The sequence below is a fragment of the Carcharhinus amblyrhynchos genome, chromosome 34 (genome assembly GCF_965287045.1).
Source record: "Carcharhinus amblyrhynchos chromosome 34, sCarAmb.v2.hapA, whole genome shotgun sequence".
In the NCBI taxonomy this organism is placed as follows: Eukaryota; Metazoa; Chordata; class Chondrichthyes; order Carcharhiniformes; family Carcharhinidae; genus Carcharhinus; species Carcharhinus amblyrhynchos.
The window spans coordinates 8,358,548-8,381,369 of NC_137357.1; the positions used below are offsets into that span (position 1 = coordinate 8,358,548).

At 43.5% G+C, this 22,822-nt stretch overlaps 1 protein-coding gene across 3 annotated transcripts in view; it reads right to left on the reverse strand.

Moving 5' to 3' along the window:
* The window catches only part of LOC145361388 (tetraspanin-15), a 154,158-nt gene extending 131,565 nt beyond the window's left edge, over positions 1-22,593 (reverse strand). For 2 of the 3 annotated variants that reach the window (XR_013889827.1, XM_080217085.1), the window contains exon 1: positions 22,447-22,593. Coding sequence is in view for 1 of the 3 variants with exons in the window: in XM_080217085.1 (XP_080073211.1) it covers positions 22,447-22,539 (93 nt within the window). In the remaining 2 variants the exon portion in view is untranslated. Of the gene's footprint in view, positions 1-22,145; positions 22,222-22,446 lie in introns of those variants that run through there. The other variant, XM_080217086.1, reaches the window with a different exon arrangement.
* Between the last annotated feature and the right edge of the window lie 229 nt (positions 22,594-22,822).

The window sequence follows — 22,822 nt, forward strand, 5'->3', positions numbered from 1 at the left end:
ATGTCAATGGATGCCATCTCAACACCCATTGGACAGAAACACTGTTTATCCCAAACACTACTCATGCTGTACAGATTACACACTTCACTGGTATTTGGGGCAAGAACTATTTTCATCAAGTTGAGAAGCGAATTCTGAGACTTTGGCAGCTGTAAGTAAAAACAGTCATTAACAGAACTTCCCAGGCACCCCCAGGCTTTGTGGCTACGATAAGGGCCTCTTGTTATGCCAGGATCACAGGATGACTGACAAGGAAAACCACCTAGCCCATTTCTTTCCATCATTGTGATTTCCGTTTGTTCCTGCAGGGGCAGTAACACCAATTCACGGAACAACATCGGGGCCAAAAGCGTGACATTATGTGAACAGGGTGCACAAATTCAGCTTGTATGCCCTTCAGTATAGAAGATGACAAGTTAACTTTGTCAAGGTGCTAAGATGTTTAAAGGTGTTCAAAAGATTTGGTGAGGTAGATAGAGAGGAACTATTTCCTCCAGCTAAACACAGGTATAAGCTTCAAGTATCTTTTCTGGTTGGATCACAACTTGCCACGGCCCCTGCTCTGTCCAAAACTGCAAGAAACTACAAAGCATGGTGAATGAAGCCCAGTCCATCACGCAAATCAACCCCCCTTACATTGACTCTGTCTACACTTTCCGCTGCCTCAGAAAAGCAGCCAATGTAATCAAGGACCCCATGAACCCCGGACATTCTCTCTTCCACCTTCGGGAAAAAGATACAAAGTCTGAGGTCAGGTACCAAACGACTCAAGAACAGCTTCTTCCCTGTTGCCATCAGATTTTTGAATGGCCCTACTTCATATTGAGTTGACCTTTTGCTATACCCTAGCTATGGCAATTACATAACATTCTGCACTCTCTCCTTTCCTTCTCTTTGTATGGAACACTTTGTATGGCATGCAAGAAATAATACTTTTCACTGTATCGTAATGTATGTGACAATAATAAATCAAATCAGAACAAAAGCGTATAACACTGGAAATCTGGTGCTATCTCTACCTTAAGAGCTGTTGAATCTGGGTCAATTGAAAATTTGAAAACTGGGATTGATAGAGTCTTGCAAGGGGAGGATTTAAAGGGATCTGGGATCAAGGCAGGTAGACAGAGTTGAAGAACAGTTCAGTCACTTCTCCAGCCACACTGTGGCCCTGCCTGTGACGGAGTCTGTAGATCGCTCATTGGACTCATTTTTAGTCTGGAAACAAATCACCCTCGACTTCGAGGGACTGCCGAAGGAGAAAAATTAAATGATTCCAGCTCTGTTACTCAGACCCAATTCCTCATCTTGTGTTGGTCCCACTGCCCGGTAAACAGACACGTATCAGGACACTCACAGTTCCTATAAAGAGTGGGTGTGAAGCCTCGATGTACCCCCGCCACACGAGGCCTAACTATCACCATCAACTGCTGAACTATTAGCTTCAGAGAGCTGTTCTGAATATTATCAACGTAATGACTTCAATCAGGCCGTTGAGGTTGGCTTATTGGAATATGAACTCCCTGATTCAGCAATCAACTGATGGGCCAGTCTAGGAGTCTTTTCCTTGTATGTAACTGGGAGTGACAGTTTGTCTGGCACTCCTGAAGTTAGACTCCTGACAGCACACTTTGTACTGCTGTTAGAATTGTAAATAAAGGGATTTTGGGAAAGAGACTTCTGCCTCCAAAGGCTTATTACAATCAGCAGCTCAGGGAACCACTCTTCTTTGCTCCATATTATACAATTGTAATGAAAATTATGCTGTCAGCTCACATTAATATTCAATTTAACTAATAAGTCAGGGTAAATTGCACAGAGCTGTTAGAAAACCCTTGGTGAGATTGCAAGGATGTTTCAATTAACAAAAAAATTCTTAAAAAACATTTTTTTTTAAATAGCCAGGAAAGGGCACCCAAGTCATTAAAAGTGCAGCTTCAGTTAAATAGGTTGTGATACAAACATACATGAGCAGCATTTCAAAGCAGGTCAAGTCCGCCTAGAAGGCAAAGGATGAATGCTTGGGAGGCCATGGAAATGACTATCAAACCTTCAAGGACGGAGGTTGAGTGAAGAACGATCACAAATCCTGCTGAAAATACTGGGATGAGGGACTTGAGTTTCAGGATTGAATGGAAAAAGTTTGGATCGTTCTGCTTGGAGTTGAGAAAATTAAGAGGTGATTAACAAGAATTTCTCAAGAGTTTGACAGATCGAAGAAGTATTCTGTTTGGCGAGCTGGATTTGATTTGATTTAATTTATTACTGTCACATGTACTAATATACAGTGAAAAGTGTTGTTTCGTGCACCTTATTCAAAGTATATAGAGAAGGAAAGAGAATGCAGAACATAGTGTTACAGTCATAGCTAGGGTCTCGAGAGAGATCAACACGACAAGGTAGGTCCATTCAAAAGTCTGACAGCAGCAGGGAAGAAGCTGTTTGGTTGGTACATGACCTCAGACTTTTGTATCTTTTTCCTGATGGAAGATGGAAGAGAGTTTGTCCAGGATGCGTGGGGTCCTTGATTATGCTGGCTGCTTTTCCAAGGCAGTGGGAAGTGTAAATAAACAGAGTCAATGGATGGAGGCTGGCTTGCGTGATGGACCGGGCTTTGCCCATAACCCTTTGTAGTTTCTTGCGTTCTTGGGCAGAACAGGATTCATATCAAGCTGTGATACAACCAGAAAGAATCTGTGGTGCACCTGTAAAAGGTGGTGGGATTCGTAGCAGGCATGCCAAATTTCTTCAGCCTCCTGAGAAAGCAGAAGCGTTGATGGGCTTTCTTAACTGCAGCATTGATATGGAGGGATCAGGTCAGGTTGTTGGTGATCTGGACACCTAAAAACTTGAAGCTTTCAACCATTTCTACTTTGTCCCCATTGATGTAGGCAGGGGCATGGCCTCCACTATGCTTCAAGTCGATGATTATCTCCTTCATTTTGTTGACATTGACAATAATCTCTCTCTCATCGCTCCAGTTTACAAGATTCTCTCTTTCCTGTACTCCATCACATCATTGTTTGAGATCTGAGCCACTACAATGGTGTCATCAGCAAACTTGAAAATCTGGGGAATTTGGCCACACAGTGAAAGTTTATTTATTAGTCACGAGTAAGGTGTACATTAACACTGCAATGAAGTTAGTGAAATTTCCCTAGTCGCTAGACTCCAGCACCTGATCCAGTCAATGCACCTAGTACATCTTTCAGACTGTGGGAGGAAACTGGAGTACCCGGAGGAAACCGATGCAGACACAGGGAGAACATGCAAATTCCACAGAAACAGTGACCCAAGCCAGGAATCAAACCCAGGTTCCTAGTGTTGTGAGGCAGCAGTGCTAACCACTGTGGTGCCCAGTCTACCTCAGTCAGATTCATAGAACAGCTTGGGTCACTGTCTGTGCGGAGTCTGCACATTCTCCCATTCTGTATGGGTTTCCTCCGGGTGTTCCAGATTCCTTCCACAGTCTGAAAGACAGGCTGGTTACGTGCATTGGCCATGCTAAGTTCTCCCTCAGTGAACCTGACAAGCGGCAGAGTATGGCGACAAGGGGATTTTCACAGTACCTTCATTGCAGTGCTAATGTAAGCCTATTTGTGACACTAAGAAATAAACATAAATATAGCAGTTATAACAAGGAAATAGGCCATTTGGCCCATCTAGTCCATGTTGATTGTGGCTCCACACATCATGGTCCCATATCACTTCCATTACCATTGCAGTAAGTTTAAGGGAGATGTGCAGGGAATGTTTTTCACGCAGAGAGTAGTGGGTGGCTGGGACATGCTGCCAGCGGATGTGCTGGAAGGAGGCACATTTAAAGAGAGCATAGAAAAAAAATACTGTCACACAAAGTGTTATTTTTATTTCCACACAGTGCTATTAAAACATGGAATTCAAGCCATCTACGTGGACACAACAAAGTCACACAAGTATCATTGAAATCAATGTCCATGGTGGCACGGTGGCCCAGTAGTTAGCACTGCTGCCTCACAGCTCCAGTGAACTGGGTTTGATTCCCGGCTTGGGTCACTGTCCGTGTGGAGTTTTCACATTCTCTCTGCGTCTGCGTGGGTGCTCCGGTTTCCTCCAACAGGCCAAAGATGTGCGGGTTAGGTAGATTGGCCATGTTAAATTGCCTCTTAGTGTCAGGGGGACTAGCAGGATATATATGTGGGGTTATGGAGATACAGCCTGGGTGGGATTGTTGCTGGTGCGGACTTGATAGACTGAATGGCCTCCTTCTGCACTGCAGGGATTCTATGATTCTATTTCATCTGATAGGGGTTGAGAGTTAAATTGGTAATCAGAATACCAGAAGAATATCCTTTGCTTTTTGTTAAATTGGTGTCATGAGGCACTCAGAGGGTCTCAGTTCAAAGTTTCATCAATAATTTCAGCACTTTAGACAGTGCAGCACTCCCTCAGCATTGAGATTATTTGCCCACATTTCTGGAGTGGGACCCAGACACTTGAAATGGGGAACATATTCTTTGTGTTTAGCAGACGATTAACATTATAATTGGCAGCCACTCTAGGGTAGCTCTGATGATTTGGACATCTATTTGTTCCTGCTGTATCAAAGTTTGGATTGCGCAAAGAACAAAGTACAGCAAAGGAATAACCTGTTCAACCCTCCATGCTTTGATTTGGAAAATCATGTCTCACAAATTTGATTTGAGTTTTTTTGAAGGAGTAACCAAGAAGGTAGATGAGGGCAGTGCAATTGATGTTATCTACATGGGCTTTAACAAGGTACCGGCCACATGGTAGGTTGTTGCAAAGGTTAAATCTCACGGGATCCAGGGTGAGATAGCTAAATCGATACAAAATTGGCTTGATGACAGAAGCCAAAGGGAAGTTGTAGAGGTTGTTTTTCAAACTGGAAACCTGTGATCAGCAGTGGGCCTCAGGGATCAGTGCTGGGTCCACAGTTACTTATCATTTATATTAATGATTTGGATGAGAATATAGGAGCCATGGTTACTAAGTTTCCAGATGACACCAAGATTGGTGGCACAGTGGACAATGAAGAAAGTTATCTTGGATTGTGACGGGATCTTGATCAATTGGGCCCGTGAGCTGACGAATGGCAGATGGAGCTCAATTTAGATAAATGCAAGGGGATGCATTTTGATAGAGTGAACCAGGGCAGGACTTACTCAGTTCATGGTAGGGGTTGGGGAGAGTTACAGAACAAAGAGATCTAGGGGTATAAGTTCGTAGCTCTTTGAAAATGGAGTCACAGGTAAACAGAGTGGTGAAGAAGGCATTCAGCATGTTTGGTTTCATTGGTCAGAAAATTGAATACAGGATTTGGGACGTCTTGTTGAAGTTGTCCAAGACATGAGTAAGGCTACACTTGGAATACTGTGTACAGTTCTGGGCACCCTATTATATAAAGGATATTATTAAACAAGAAAGAGTGCAGAAGAGATTTACTAGGATGCTATCAGGACTTAATGGTTTTAGTTATAACGAGAGCTGGATAGACTGGGATTTTTTTTCTCTGGAGCATAGGAGGCTTAGCAGTGATCTTGTAGAGGTCTATAAAATAATGAGGGGCATAGATCAGCTGGATAGTCAATATCTTTTCCCAAAGATAGGGGAGTCTAAAACTAGAGGACATAGGTTTAAGTTGAGAGGGGAGAGATTCAAAAGAGTCCAGAGGAGCAATTTTCTTCACACAGAGGGTGGTGTGTGTTTGGAACAAGCTGCCAGAGGTAATAGTAGAGGCGGCTACAATTTTGTCTTTTAAAAAGCATTTAGACAGTTAAATGGATAAGGTGGATAGGGAGGGATATGGGCCAAATGCAGGCAATTGGGACTAGCTTCAGGGATTAAAAAAAGGCGGCTTGGACAAGTTGGGCTGAAGTGCCTGTTTCCATGTTGTAAACCTTTATGACTATGGCTGTGAACTATGACCCGGGATGTAAAATTCAGCTGTGAATGTGAAGCACTAACTCAGGCAGCTAACACATGCAGTGCTCCCATTAAAGGACAATGAAGCAATAACTTGTTTTTAAATCAAATGAATACAGGCGAAAAGACTCTGCTTTTGTAGAGAAATTAAGAAGTGTAAAACAGGAAGACACTTATGTGAGCAGGAGTTTCATTAATCTGGATCCCCAAGATCTGGAGCGTGGCAGCTAGAGATATTTATGTAATAAAAGGCAAGTTGCAGAGGTAATGGAGAAATCTCTCTTTAATTTACTGACAGACCGAATCAACTCAGCAACGTCCCACAGCTGCAGTTTCTCATTTTGTTTTATAAAGCAGCAATGGTAGCTCTGCGCCCTCACTCCTTTTCTTACACAATTCTGGCAATAACAAGACATTTACTCATTCACATAGACTGCAAGCCTTTTTGTATCAGCAAGCTCCAACAAAATACTGAGTTCTATTTAAACCTTATTCATCTCCCTGAAATAGATGAGAATAGATCCTCTTTCCTCCCCAACATACTCTTGTTTTCAATACAAGACATTTAGAAAACACAGTTGACATGGCACCTATTGAACCCACACCCTCATTCAACTGCTGTAACCAGAACCAGCCAATTATATAAATCAGTCAAGAAAACCAGGATTGAAGGCTCATCAGGTTTGTCCCTCCAGTACACTAACTCTCCCACTGGGTTTTCAATGTTTCCATCTGAATTATTTTGTTTTGCAGATTATTAATCCAAAACCGTTTTATGTATTTTACTTTTTAATCATCTTCTATTATCTGGCTGGATTTTCATGAACAACAATCTGATGATTCTGAAGTCCCTTGTCTTGAAAAACTCTTTTGTCAAATACAAATGAGGACACGGTTTTTTAACATGTAAACGCATGCAATTAACTTAAGTATCAAACTCAAATACATTCCTATTGATGGATACAAACGTTTAGGAAGGCGGCACAGTGGTCAGCATTGCTGCCTCACAACACCAGAGACCTGTGTTCAGTATCAGCCTCGGATGACTTTCGGGGTTTGCGCGTTCTTCCTGTGTCTGCGTGGGTTTCCTCCCACGGTCCAGAGATGTGCAGGTTAGGTTGATTGGTCATGCGAAATTACTCCTTAGTGTCAGGGGGACTAGCAAGGGTAAATACATGAGGATACGTCCTGGGTGAGATTGTGGTTGGTGCAGACTCGATGGGCCGAATGGCCTCCTTCTGCACTGAAGGGATTGTATGATTCGATTCGATTCAATTTGATAACGAGCTCTCATTGGTAAAAGGATCAGGAACGAGAGGACACAGATTTAAAGAGACTTGCAAAAGCAGCAAATCAACATGGAGAAACTTTTTCACAAGTGGATGGTGTCTGGAATACACTGCCTGGAAGTGTGGTGGAGGCAGATTCAATTGAGGCATTCAAGGAGGTATTAGATGATTACTTGAGGAGAAATAATGTGTAGAAATATAGCACCAAGGCATGATACTCATTTGAAGAGCAAGTGCAGACATGATGGGCCAAAAGGCCTCCTTCTGCACTGTAACAATCCTGTAATTCTGTGAATTTGCACACAACAATCTCCTCCCAACACCAATAAGCTAAATCATCTGTTTTCTTCATTAAGACCAGCACGATGCATCATTTTAAAGGGAAATACTCGTTCTGATTTCAGTCTGAGCGAATCATCTATCTGACCACTCAGTCAGCTTGGGAAAGGAACTCTGTAGGAGACTTGTGGCGCATACCAAATGTCTCGATTGTGCTAGGAGGGTCTGTGTGATCAAGATAGGAAGAATCTGTGTGACCAATCTGAGTTGGAAAAGGTTTGGCTTCACAGATATTGGAGGTGGCCTATGGGTCTGAATAGTTCTTTGTTTTTATCAGTGACAAGGGAAATACTTAGAGATGCTGTGCATTTCATTCAAAACGTGGAGATGTCGGCGATGGACTGGGGTAAACACAGTAAGAAGTCTCACAATGCCAGGTTAAAATCCAACAGGTTTATTTGGTCAGCACTCGCTTTCAGAGCGCTACTCTTGTCAGGTGAGTGGGGAATGCTGATCACAAACAGGGGATATAAAAGGCACACACTCAGTTTATAGAATACTGATTTAGAATGAGGGCAGCCTCAACCTGATCTTGGGTTCATGTCACACTATTTGTAACCCCCATGACTTGCCTGGAATTGCAACATCTCACTTACTGTCCTGTCTGGAGACAATACACATCTCTTTAAACTGTGCTTAATGCTATCTCCACTCACATTGTCTGCACCTATAAGACTTGATTAGCTGTAAAGAATTGCATTCTAAATCAGTATTCTGTAAACTGAGTGTGTGCCTTTATATGCCCTGTTTGTGATCAGAACTCCCCACTCACCTGACGAAGCCCCGAAAGCTACTGGCTTTTGCTACAAAATAAACCTGTTGGACTTTAACCTGGTGCTGAGAGACTTCTTACCGCATTTCAGTCAAACACAGGGAAGATGGTGAGGTAGTCTGGAGAAGTGAAACAAGCATATTTTTTTTTAACCTGTTGGGTATATGCGCTCGCTGGGGTTGACAGTGGGCGCAATCCACCCTTCTGGCCCACAGTCAGCCCCTGAACTTGCTTTCAATCTGGCTGGCCAAATAACTTCCTGATGCAAGTTGGAAACAGGGCCCTGTGTTCCAGCTAGGGTGTGTTAAAATTGGAAAACAATAGGGACAATGGAAAAATAGGAAGCAGAGCGGAGGAGCAACAAGCCATATGAGTTGTTTACATCAGCTTGGTTGGAACAATTAAGACACAGAGCCACTAACCAAGCTTCTTTTCCCTAATGTCCCCTCACAACACCAGAGAGGAAACTACAGTTTAATCTGAGCGATTGTCAAACAAATCAGATGGCTATCATCTGTTGACATAGGTGCTAACTGCAGTTGTGATCATTCAGGAAATGGGAGAGGTATAATTGACTCTCCAGCTTCCTTGTTCATTGGGTTCAAAAGGCGAGTCAGGTTTGTGGCTCATGCTGTCAAGAGAAACAGAACTCTCCATTTGCCTGACAAAGGGGCAAACCCCAAAAGCTTGCGAGTTTACTATCAAGTAAATCGGCTGGACTTAAAACCTGGTGTTGTCAGACTTCTTACTGTGTCATGAGAAACAGCAGGCGTCCTGCTGGCAAAATGTTGAGTCATGGCAACAGAGGAAAGCAAATCACCTTGTTTGACTGGCAAAGCAGACATCTCGCCTTACCCAGAATAGTACTGGATAATATCAATATTCACCCCATTCCCTTAACTAATGCTTAAATAAGAACATATAACATAAGAACATAAGAAATAGGAGCAGGAGTAGGCCATCTAGCCCTTCGAGCCTGCCCCGCCACTCAATAAGATCATGGCTGATCTGTCGTGTCTCAGTTCCACATTCCCGCCCTCTCCCCATAACCCTTAATCCCCTCTCTTATCAAGAACCCATCAACCCGCTTCTTAAAAATATTTAGCGAGGCAGCCTCCACCACCTCAACGGGCAGAGAATTCCAGAGATTCACCACCCTTTGAGTGAAGAAGTTCCTCCTCAACTCCGTTCTAAACCACCTCCCCTTTATCTTGAGGCTGTGCCCCCTAGTCCTACTGTCTTTTTTGAGCGGGAAGAGTCTCTCCACCTCTATCCTATCCATCCCATTCATCATCTTATACGTCTCAATGAGATCTCCCCTCATTCTTCTAAACTCTAACGAGTACAAGCCTAGTTTATTCAGCCTCTCCTCATAGCTCAACCCCCTCAACTCCGGTATCAGCCTAGTAAACCTCCTCTGCACTCCCTCCAAGGCCAAAATATCCTTGCGCAGGTGCGGCGCCCAAAACTGCACACAGTACTCCAGCTGCGGCCTCACCAATGCCCTATACAGCTGCAGCAAGACCTCCCTACTTTTATATTCAATCCCCCTCGCTATGAAGGCCAGCATCCCATTCGCCTTCCTGACCACCTGCTGCACCTGCAGGCTGGGTTTTTGCGACTCATGCACAAGGACCCCGAGGTCCCTCTGCACTGTCGCCTGCTGCAGTTTTTCGCCACGTAAGTAATAGTCCTTCCTACCAAAGTGGACCACCTCACACTTGCCAACATTAAATTCCATTTGCCATTTCCTGGCCCATTCGCCCAGCCTATCTAGATCCTTCTGCAGACTCTCCACACCCTCCGCACAATTTGCCTTTCCCCCAATCTTGGTGTCATCAGCAAATTTCGACACCCTACACTCGGTTCCCTCCTCCAGATCATCTATATAAATGGTAAATAGCTGAGGCCCCAGCACCGACCCCTGGGGCACTCCACTAGTCACCAACCGCCAATCCGAATAGCACCCATTGACCCCCACTCTCTGCCTCCTATTTGACAACCAATCCTCTATCCACGCTAACACCCTACCCCCAACTCCATGTCCTCTGACCTTCTGCAGTAACCTCTTGTGAGGTACCTTATCAAACGCCTTCTGAAAATCCAGAAAGACCACATCCACCGGCTCTCCTCTATCCACCGCCCTAGACACATCCTCATTAGAACTCCACTAAATTTGTCAGACACGACTTCCCTTTAATGAAACCGTGTTGCGTCTGCTCTATCAAGCAATTCCCTACAAGATGCCTCGCAATTTCCTCCTTAATGACGGATTCTAACATTTTACCTACCACAGACGTTAAACTAACCGGCCTGTAATTCCCCGCCTTTTGCCTGGCACCCTTCTTAAACAACGGCGTAACATTAGCCGTTTTCCAATCCTCCGGCACTTCCCCGGAATCCAGCGACGTCTGGAAAATAACCACCAAGGAAAGGCTCAAGGCTGACAGCAGAAGTTCAGATTGCCATGAGAAGTAATGTTTTCAGCATTTTCTGTTTCTTTATTTTACAAAGAAGCTGTGAGGTGCAAAGTTCAGCCTCTGAAAGTGCACTGCATGATACACAGTCCCGAAAGATTAACCGATAGCCTGTTTCGTTTTGCTTTTGAATTGAAAAGGGTGATTTATTTGAGCGACTGCATTCTGGAACTGGTTTTTTGTGGATTTCCAGTGCAAGCAGCAAACTGGCAAATTCTGAGGACAATGCCCAGGTTTGCAATTTGGGATCATCAGGGAAGAAAACCTGCCATTTTTTGAGTGCATAATCCATTATCAGTCGGAACATTTTTGAAGGTGCATCGATGTGCAAATGGCTGTGGAATGTACTCTCCAATTTAAGATTGTACCTCAAGGAACGGGGGAATGGAAAATTGGCTTTACACATTAAAAATTAAAGACGTGTGGTATAGATTCATTTTGATTGAAATGTGAATGTTAAAGACATAAATGAGTTCTAAAAGGTAAAGTACAAGTTTCTGCCAATTATTATTTTGGGATTGACTCCACTCCTATTGCCTATACATTCACTGAGGAATTAATCAAACAACAAAAGAAAATTATAGCACAGGAACAGACCCTTTGGCCCTCCAACTTGCACTGACCAAACTCTGCCCCATCCATACACCTAACACAAAGTGAGTCCCATTCAATATAGGGGAAGTTAAAATCTCCCACCACTCAACCCTGCTACTTTTACACCTTGCCAAAGTCTGCCTATATATGTGTTCCTCTGTCTCCCACTGGCTGTTGGGTGGCCTATAATAAACTCCCAACATTGTGACTACACCCTTCCTATTCCAGAGCTCAACCCATATTGCCTCGCTGTATGAGCCCTCCGAGGTGTCCTCCTGCAGTACAGCTGTGACATTCTCCTTAACCAGTAGTGCAACTCCCCCACCCCTCTTCCATCCCCCTCTAGCCCACCTGAAACATCTGTATCCTGGAATGTTGAGCTGCCAATCCTGTCCTTCCCTTAACCAAGTCTCTGTCACAGCAACAACATCATAGTTCCTAGTACTAACCTAAGCTCATCTGCCTTACCTGTTACACTTCTCGCATTGAAACAAATGCGCTTCAGTCCGCCAGACACTGATTTGCAACCACATCCTGCCTGTTAATTCTGAGTCTTACTGGCCCTACTCTCTGGCTCCCCTTCAGCTAATTCACCTTGCTTTGGATCCCACCCTCCCTGCCAAACTAAATCCTCCCATGTGACACTAGGAAACTCCCAGCCAGAATACTTATGCCTTTCCATTTCAGGTGCAACACCATCTTCTTGTACAGGTCCCACCTGCTGCAGAAGAGACCCCAATGGTCCAGATACCTGAAGCCTTCCCTCCTATGCCAGCTGTTTAGTCATACGTTGATCTGCACTATTCCTTGCCTCATTAGCACATGGCACAGGGAGTAATCCTGAGATTACAACCCTAGAGGTCCTGCTTTTTAACTTCCTACCCAACTCCCTAAACTGCTACTACAGGATCTCATCACTCTTCCTACTTAGGACATTAGTACCAATATGTACCACAACCTCTCTAGCTGTTCACCCTCTCCCTTCAGAATGCTTTCTGTCTGTTCAGAGACATCCTGGACCCTGGCACCAGGGAGGCAACATACCATCCTGGAGTCTCTTTCACGTCTATCGAGGCACCGATCTGCACCCCTAACTATAAAGCCCCGTCCAAATATTGTTCTCGTGCTTCTTGTTCCTCCCTGTTTAACAATAGAGCCAGCTGTGATGCCACTGCTCGGGCTGCTGCTGCTGTTATTATCCCCTGATAGGCCATCCCCTCCCCAACAGTATCCAATCATTTGCTTGAGTGTTACAGTATATCACTTTGTAGACAGGCTGCAGGATTCCCTCATCTTCAGGTCTAGCCATCAGGAACCTTCCAGCCCTGGAGACAATGGAAGCAACATGGGCAAACTCTAGCCATGGCTAACCACCAGTAGCCATCACCCGAACTTCTACTGATCAACTCACAGCTGAACCATATCCAAGGGCACTGGCTTCAATATTAGAGGCAGTGAATAGAATCAGATCTCCCAATGATTATTGTGGTGATGTTCCGGTATGATGGCGTTGCCAGTCCTGAAATCAATGGTGATGTTGGAACAACAGACTGTGTATCCTTGGAGACACAATGGCAGTGACCATCATTCAGACTCCTTAACCCCACTCCTTAGGCCAGGGAAGGTATGCTTTTCATAGGCTTTGACCAGAACTTGCATTTCAGTTGGGTTCATTGCATGTTGACAATAAAAGAGGCAGTAAAAACTGCATTGGTGCTAATGTCAACTATCTAACTCTGCCTTAGCACTATTTAAGGACTTCACTTCCACTTATTTTTGAAGGGAGTTCCAGAAACTCTTCAGCATCTGAGATACAAAAAAAAATTTGCCTGTCTCTAATGAGTGATCTCTTATTTTTAAAATATGATCCCTAGTTCTGGATTCTTTGATAAGAGGAAACCTGCTATCCACAACCACCCTACCACTACCGCTCAGGATCTGAAAGGTTTTGATCAAGTCGCCTCTTACTTTTCTAAGCTTTTGTGGATACAAACCCAACTACCAGGATTTTACCATCTCACCCGCCTGAGGCTCAAGATCCCACCCCAGGCCCATGGAGAAAGCCATTGTGCGAGCCTCACCCAGCCCAGAATGCCAGTAAAATTCCAGCCAACCCCTCCAACCTTCCCTCATACGACAACCCACCCATTCCTGCTATGAGTCTAATAAGCCTTCTCTGAACTGCTTCGAACGCATTTATATTTTTCCTTAAATAAGGAAGCCAATACTTGACACGATACTTCAGGTGTGGACTCTCAAAGCCCTGTACCAATGAAGTACAACATCCCTTCTTTTGTAATTAATTCTCTCACAATAATCACAAATATTCTATTAGTTTTCATAATTAGTTGTTGTACCTGCATACTAACCTTTTGTGATTCCTGCACTGGAGCATCCAGATCCATCTGTCCCTTTATTTGATTTACTATTATCACACGTATTGGGATATGGTGCATAGTAGTGTTTCTTGCGCCCTATACAAAATAAAGATACGCTTTGTGGAGTACATAGGGGAGAAAGGGAGTGTGGAGAATATAGTTTTTAATTTGGTTTGATTTATTATTGTCGCATGAATTAGTAAACAGTGAGAAGTATTGTTTCTTGCACACTGAACAGGCAGAGTATACCATACATAGAGAAGGAAAGGAGAGAGTGCAGAATGTGGACATGCTAAATTTCCTTAGCCTTCTGAGAAAGAGGCGTTGGTGGACTTTAACTATAGCTTCGGTATGGAGGGACCAGGCCAGGTTGTTGGTGATCTGAATACCTAGATACTTGAAGCTCTTGACCATCTCCCCTAAATCACCATTGTTGTAGACAAAGGCACGTCCTCCTCTACGTTTCCTGAAGTTGATAACTCCCTCCATCATTTTACTGACATTGAGGGAAAGATTATTGTCCTTGCACCAGTTATCAGATTCTCTCTTTCCTGTACTCAGTCTCATCGCTGTTTGAGATATGACCCACTGTGGTGTCGTCAGCAAACTTGAAAATGGAGTTGGAGCAGAATTTGGCCAGACAGTCATAAGTGTATAAGGAGTATAGTAAGGAGCTGAGTACACAGCCTTGTACCTCAGAGCCCTTCAGCCTCTTGATTTCATCATCCTCTGGGTCCATCCTGTGACTTTTCCAACCAATTCTTGGCAAAATCCCCCAATCTCAATCTTTAACTAATCCCCACTGTACTAGCAGCCGGCTGCAGGAAAGTCAGGTAACTGCAGGTTCCAAATAGAGGTAATTGCACCCTGCATCTCTTTTACATTTCATACCTGATCTATTCCTCAGTAACACTTATCAATCCATAATCCAAATCATTCCATTTGTCATGGAGATCTGTCACCTTTGTGAGCCAAAGAAATGGCCACTATCTAAAGAGTCCTATTAAAATGAATTGCCCACCATAGCTACTGAATGTGAGGTTGACAGAGCCTGTCCAGTTGGCAGGCCATCTCTGTCTTTCAAAAGTAATTGTCCTTAGAGCTTTAATGTCCTTGCTCTTAAAGTGAAACAAATCCTCACGAGAGCCATGACTGTGCAGCAATGTTTTCCCTCAAACGTGTGCAGGAAATAGCCTGATATATAAATCCAAATCCCTCAGAGTGTTTGGGCCATTCATCTGCTCCAGTCCGTCAGCGGCAAAAGAGGAAAATGGAAAGGGGGAAGAAGTGACATTAATATGTAAAGCGACATGACCTTGGAGTATGTGTGCTAGGCCTGGGAGCCATTAAAAAATGAACAGTGCTCTGCTAAAAATTCCATCTTGTAACTTCTGAATATAAATTAAAACCTTCCTGTGGCATCTGAGGTCTAAGTTGAGATAATTAAGCTGAACCAGGCCAGAGAGGGTTCCACAATTGCTTTCAAATAATCCTTGCTTGTTTTCGACCATAAGACACAGGACCAGAATTAGGCCACTTGGACCATCGAGTCTGCTCCCCCATTCAATCACGGCTGATATTTTTCTTTTCCCCATTCTCCTGCCTTTTCCCCCATTCCCTTATCAAGAACCTGTCTCTGGTCTTAAAGACTCTCAATGACCTGACCTCCACAGCCTTCTGCAACAAAGAGTTCTACAGATTCACCACTTTCTAGCTGAAGAAATTCCTCATTTTTTTTGAAAAAAGGATTGCCCCTTTAACCTGAGATTGCACCCTCTGGTTCTAGTTTTTCCCCACTAACGTCCTCTCCAGATCCACTCTATTAAGGTTGCTTTCCTTTGATTTTTTAAAATTGATCAGAGTCCCAGCTATTGATTGTTGGACAGAACGAACCTCAGGCAAGCATGGAATGGGCTTGCGCACATCGCTCAATTTCGCTGTGTTGTAATAACCTCTCTGCTGTCATAATCTATCAGTCCTACGCAAGGAATGCTCATCTCAAATCAGTGCTTCATTTGCAAATATATCATAAGCATATATGTCGCCTGCAGCTGAAATGATGCACTAAGTCCTTCTACAAGATCAAACTCCTATCCATCAACAGTCTTTTGCCAATGCAGAAAATGTGAATCAGAACTTGGTGGTTAAACAGAGTGGGATCATTTCCTCTGAATTTGCTCTTAAGAGCATCATCTGTCCCTCTTGACAGGGTATTCTGATTTTAATGGGCGCTGCTGTGAAGACTGGTTGAGGCCTGGTGCAGTGAAATGGTCCTTAGGCTCCAGATCAGTCAGTCAATCTCCATGGAATCACACTCCAATCTGTCACTGCCCCAGTAAGCACAGCAGAATTAAAGCAATTGCTATGATGAGGTATGTGGAGACCTCAATAGTATGGTGGTTAGCACTGTGGCCTCACAGCTCCTGGGACAGTTTCAATATCTGGCTAGTGTCGCTGCCTATGTGGAGTCTGCATGTTGTCCACGTGGGTTTCCTCCAGGTGCTCTGGCTTCCTCCCACAGTCCAAAAGATGTGCTAAATTCTCTGTGTACCGACTAGGGGATTTTCATTTCATTGCAGTGTTAATGCACTATTACTTAAATTTAGGAACATCAGCTCATGTTCAGTCTCACTGAGTCCCCAGAGATCACAAATTTTATACTTATGAGAACTGCCCATCCATCATCGTTGACAATCCTTCATATCACATGAGCTATTCACAAATGCTCTTTGTCACTGCTTACAATTACAATTATACCTGTACTATGTGCTGTGGCATCCAGCAGACTCCCTATCTGGACTGCAAGAACAGAGTGTATAGCAATCCCTAAGAGACTTTTTTTTAAACCACTATCATGTATACTTACATTGTGCTGCTCCTGCTCAGAGATTGAGGCCACGGCAAGAGAAGCAGCGGGAACCTTTCTGCTCTGTTTACTAAACACTGTTTCTGTGGATCCCACAACCAGCCATCATGCCAATTGCGTGTGACACAGTGTGGGAAGAGGTCCAGAGCTGTTGAGTCGCTATCAGTGTGTTCCCTGAACACAAACCGAAGCACAAAAGAATGAAAAAAAATGGATGCAAGATGATAAGAATGAAGTGTAAGGATTTCAAAACACGCACAGGCTCTTATTTGTGTTCCTAGGCTGTATAATCAGAGCTGGGTATAGCAGTGCATAATTAAACTCTGCTTGTTTTCCACTGCGAGCAAACTGGTAATTTGCACGATAACTGCTTGCAGACATGTGGCTGCACGTCTCAGCTGGGTAGCCCAGGTTTGTACGACACCAGTGGAGTGCTTGAAGTCAGCTTGCACACTCTCAAAGTGGAAGAATTGCTGGAGCTCGATGCAGCAAACTTGAAAAAGAGGAACACTTGAATGATGGCACAACAGGGCAGAGAGAAGGCTTCAAGGTACCCAATCTCTGATCAGGACATCTCAGTGAAGGAGGTGGATAGGAGGAGAGAGGTCCCAATTCAACATGGAGCACAGGCCTGCCAGACAAACCTGCTCCATCAACCCGCTATTCAGAAGCTATGGCGGGCAATTCATTTTATTGGGAGTATTTATAAAACCATGCAAAAGGTAATGGGAGCAGGCATCTGATGTGGGTCAATGTTACACTTCTATGTAGTGCTGCAAAGAGGTTCAAAAACTTCATGTGAGCTATCAAGGTCAGCGGGTTCATCTTCCGAATTAAGTCTCTTCAGAGTCTGAGTGACCTCGTTTATGCAATGCTGGATTGTAAAATGGGAAATGTTGCAAATATTGCCCATTGCAGTCTGGAAGGAACCAGATACTGAAATAACCATGGTCACGTTCATAGCCACTGGCAATGATATCCTCAATCTTTTGTGCAGCTGCTGTTAGGGTTGCACAGATAGCAGATTTCAGTGCAGACAGCCATCATGAGGGTGAAATGTCTGACATCCTGATTCTCAGTGAGGTGTTGCTCCTCCAGCCTATTGTCCTCCAGCATTGTGTCTTGCCCCCTATTGCCTCTATGTGCTAAATGTCATCCTGACAGGACTGCAAATGCTTACACCCACGTTTTGGGTTTGTGCAGAATCCTAGGAGTCAGGACCGATCCTTCAGCACACCACTTTCCCTTGTAGACTTTAGAAATTTTACACTGCTTTGGAAACTGCTAAATACTTCCATCACCAGAGTCAAGAGAACTCAGCAACCCATCTAAAAATAATAAATGATTCATTTAGTTAACTCTGTTGGGGGATTGCCCCCTCTTTCTGAGCACAGAGTGTTAGCTGGAGTGTTGAACTCCAAAATGACAGCATTCAGTGTGACTGATGCCACAACTTAGCTATCCTGCATATTTCCAGCAGATAGTGCCAGCACAGGTGTCAACCCTCTTACCAGAGATTCCTGCACATACCGTTATGATACCAAAGCACCACAAATCCTGACAGATTTTGTGGCAGCAAACTCTTAGACACTGGCCCTCTCACTTACTCAAAGGCCAGAATTTCACTGCCCTATCAACCATGGGAATTGGAGCAGACAAGGGGTGGACCATGGAAAGGTCTGTTAACCGTAAAATTCAGCCAACGGTTTTGGGATGAGTGAGGCTGTAAAATCCCACCCAAAGACTCACATACACACTCACTAACTTGCACACACTTGCATGTGTGCATTCTCAGACTTATACCTTTGTGTACACACATGCACACAAACTCAGACACACAAACAAATACTCAAACTTGCACACAAGCATACAAACCTATCAAGACATGTGCAAGCACATTGAAATACATAGGTTAGGATCATACAAATCCTCTGTTCCCTTTTTAGCACAAGCTCTGTAAAACATTGAGGGGATAGGCAGCAAGAGCAGGCAATCACAGACATTCATCATGCCAACTTCTTCTGGGCGGCTTCAGGGAAAGTGCTGTTTCATCCTGCTTTTTATTTACTCTTCTTTCCTTACACAGTGAATGGTGGCAAGGGAATAATTAGATTTTTAATTACATTTTTGACTTCCTCCCTAGAGATCTGCAGGGATTTACACAGGGAGCAATTCCAATGAGAGTTTTCAGAAGATGAATGTGTTCAGAGAAAGGCAGGCCAACCATAGCATGAAGGTTAACACGCTCACTTCTGAGATACAAGGTCAGGGATTCTCACCCTTGAGACTTGAGCTCAAAACATAGGCTAACTATTTTGTGCAGCCCTGAGGCCACAGCTGCAGGCACTGACTTTTGGATGAGCCATTATAATGGGTCCGTTTAAGTTTAAGCTTGTTTATTTGCGTTACAAGTAGGCTTACATGAACACTATAATAAAGTTACTGTAAAAATCCCTTGGTCACCACATTCCGGCACCAGTTCAGGGACACTGAAGGAGAATTTAGCACGGCCAATGCACCTAAATGGCTTGTCTTTTGGACTGTGGGAGGAACCAAAGCACCTGGAGGAAACCCACGTGGAGAATGTGCAGACAGCGACCCAAGACCAGGTCCCTGTGCTGTGAGGCAGCCGTGCTAATCATTGTACCAGCATGCTGCTCAGATGAAAGCCATTCAAACCCATCATGCTGGTTCTTTGATAGAACTTTTCAATAAATTCCATTTCCCATTACCTGTTATGATTTCCCCCTTTTCATAGTTATCTAATTTTCTTTTAATGTTACTACTGAGTCTGCTTTCCCTCCCCTTTCAGTGCATCTCAAATTACAACATCACTCAAAAAACATTTCCTCACTTACCCTCAGATGTTTAGGCAAATCATCTGACATCTGTTTGTCTACCTATTTATGCTGGGAGCTCCACTCCATTAAAGTTACCCATCATTTAGAACTTCAAATATCTTAACCTTCTCTGCTCTGTTAAAAAACCTTTCCACATAACTCAGGTTCCTCACCCCTTGTACAATTAGTAAATCACCTCAATATTCCTCTTAAAAAAGGTGGTACTAACATTTGAACACACTGTCTATTCTAAGACATAATAGTATTTATGAAGGTTTAAAATAACTTCCTTGCTTTTGTACGCTATTCATAAAGCTTGGCTCCTTCTCAATTGGTGCTACCACCTTTGAAGATTTGTGTACATAAACTGTAGGTGCCTCTGTTTCTCTACCCACTTTAACAATGAAATATTTCATTCATATTTCCTCACCACATTCCTCCAGTTAAAATGAATCACTTCACACTTGTCTGTGTTGCAGTTGATTTGTAGCTGGACAGGAAGATTCCTGTCCAGTTACATCAGGAACCCTCGCTCAAAAGACCACAGCTTTTCTCTTATAAAAAGATGGAGGAACAGAGTTATAGGGCCACTATCTAGTTTTAACATAAAAAAAATGACTTATTCAACATTAAATATTTGGATTATGAGACAACTCTTGTACTTCCCCCCACCGCTTAGTCTTAATTACACAGATCGTAATCTGTATTAACCTAAACAAAGTACATCATAAGCCACAAGGGTCTCATTAAAACACAAGTCCCTTTTAAGCACACAAGATGACTGTGGTCAAATCCACATGTTTTGGTCTGAACCCTAATTATTGTCTGTGAATTTCTCCTAGATGACTGTTACATGACTGTTTCCAAACTCCTGTCTCCAACTACAATACATCCAGCTAAAACTAAAACTTGGAAGCATTCTTACTAACAAAGGTCTCCAGCTGCTAAGCAACACCCTATCCTTCTGTAAGCTCTTATTTATTCTCCATGCTGTAACCCTCTGAGCACAATAGAATCACAGTTACAACATAGCAAACCACACACACACCTGAATTTAACTATAGGTTTACCTTTCCAGGCACAGAAACATTAAATTAAACTCACTTAAGACTATAAATTCTAATGTTTACCAATAGACAAGTAAATTCCTTAAAACTATCTTTGTTTTCATAATATAGAGTCAAGTTTTGACTGACATACACTTTAAAGTTTATTTATTAGTTACAAGTTAGGCTTACATTAACACTGTAATGAAGTTACTGTGAAATTCCACTAGTCACCACATTCCAGCACTTTTCTGGTCAATGCACCTAACCAGCACATTGTTCAAAATGTGGAAGAAAGCCAGAGCACCTGGAGGAAACCTACATTGACACAGAAAGAACGTGCCAACTCCACACAGACAGTGACCCAAGCCAGGAATCCAACTGGGTCCCTGGCACTGAGGCTAACCATTGTGCCACTGTGCTGCCATTGGTGAAATGGTCAACTTGGCCATTTCACCAGTCTTCCTGAAGTCTTATTATCCTCTTCTCTGTTAACCACATTTCTAAATTTCATTTCTCAAGCATAGTTTGCAATTAGGTCTTGCAAACACAAATATTTTAGGGAATTGGAAGATTTCCTGAGATGAGGAGCTGCAAAGTGCTGGATTCTCTGAGAATCCTCAATAATTCCATGTTTCCTCCTGAATGGAACCAATGGCAGAATTTATTTTCCACCATTTATGCAATTAATCATTCCAGGTCCTCCTGCAACAGATGAATATTCCAATCAGAGCCAGATCATTCAGGAGTGAAGTTAGGAAATGATTTCAGACCTCTCAATCTTGGCCCTTTGGGTAGACTGGAGCTTTTTAAAATTCTGAAGGGTTTTGATGGTGTGATCAGGAGAAGACTTTTCCCTCAGGTTGGACAGTCAGTGACAACAGGACACCAATTTACAATTGTCACAGAGTGGAAGGATGTTTGCAGAATGATTTCATACGTTGTTGGAGTAGGTAGTGGTTTGACACAGGGAGTGGTTGTGGTAGAGTACAGTCGAAACAGAGGCGGGTTCAGGACACTAGGGAGAGAACAGGGCAATGGCACGACTTTCAGCTTACAGAGAGACACAAAGGCCAACTGACTTTTATGGTGGCACAGTGGTTAGCATGGCTGCCTCACAGCACCAGGGACCCAGATTCAATTCCCAGCTCGGGTCACTGTCTGGGTGAAGTCTGCACGTTCTCTCCCTGTGTCTGCATGGATTTTCACCGGTTTCCTCCCACAATCCAACAGATGTGCTGGTTAGGTGCTAAATTCTCCCTCAGTGTACCTGAACAGGCAGAGTGTGGCGACTAGGGGATTTTCACAGTAACTTCACTGCAGTGTTAATGCACGCCTACTTGTGATGCTCATGAATAAACTTTGAGCTTTAGTTCTAAAGACATGTCTTATGCTTACAAATAGAAACAGCTTTATTTCAATCAATAGTTAGTTGGTGAAATAACAGGAATACGAACAGTTGTAGATTAGTGAATGGGGAATGGAATTAGACACTGGGACCCATACAGAAACAATGAGTTGACTTAACCTTGTGCCATAAAACTTCTGTAAATCAAATTTCATTCTTGCAACATTGACAGTCCATCAAACACTGAAAATATTTTCATTGTATTTGAAAATACCTGGCAGGCGTGTCAGAATTATATTTCTTTCCTGAAAGATCGAAATAGGCTAGACATTGGAGCTCAAATCACGTCGGCAGACAAAAAAAAAGAAATCCCACTTGAGAAAGCTGGAGCCTTCCTCTTTAGTGAGAAATTGAGCAAAGATCCCAGAACCCAAAGTCAGGACTGAAGCAGAACAGTCGCCCTCTCTGCCGAAAGGATACACATTTTTTCGCATACGAAGCTCTTGCTGTGGAGAGGCAGCACAGCGAAGTTACCTTCAGTAGGTGAGCCAGCTTCATCGAACTCAGCCACTTACCCAGAAGAGTGTAGCGAACACCCCGAGTGTCAGTTTCAGCACCAGGTACCCGGGCTGGATGTTCCTGCAGCGTAGCCGGGAGGGTTCACACATCCTGGAGCCAGTCCAGCTACTGACTCCCTAACCTGAGATCCGAAATAAAATATAGCAAACACACACACAAACACACATACATACTCCGAGCAACTTCCGTCTCGAAAGTGAAAGCGAAAGCAGGTACAAAAGCTGCATTGTTTGCAGAGTAAATTGTAAGTTTACCCAGCCCCAGTATTGCAACTCCACTCAATCCCTGTCTGTGTTTTTAGATCTATTTTCGTCTCAAACAGGAATTGCTTGCCACTTAAGCGAGTGCTTATTGTTTAAGCTAGTGTAGCCA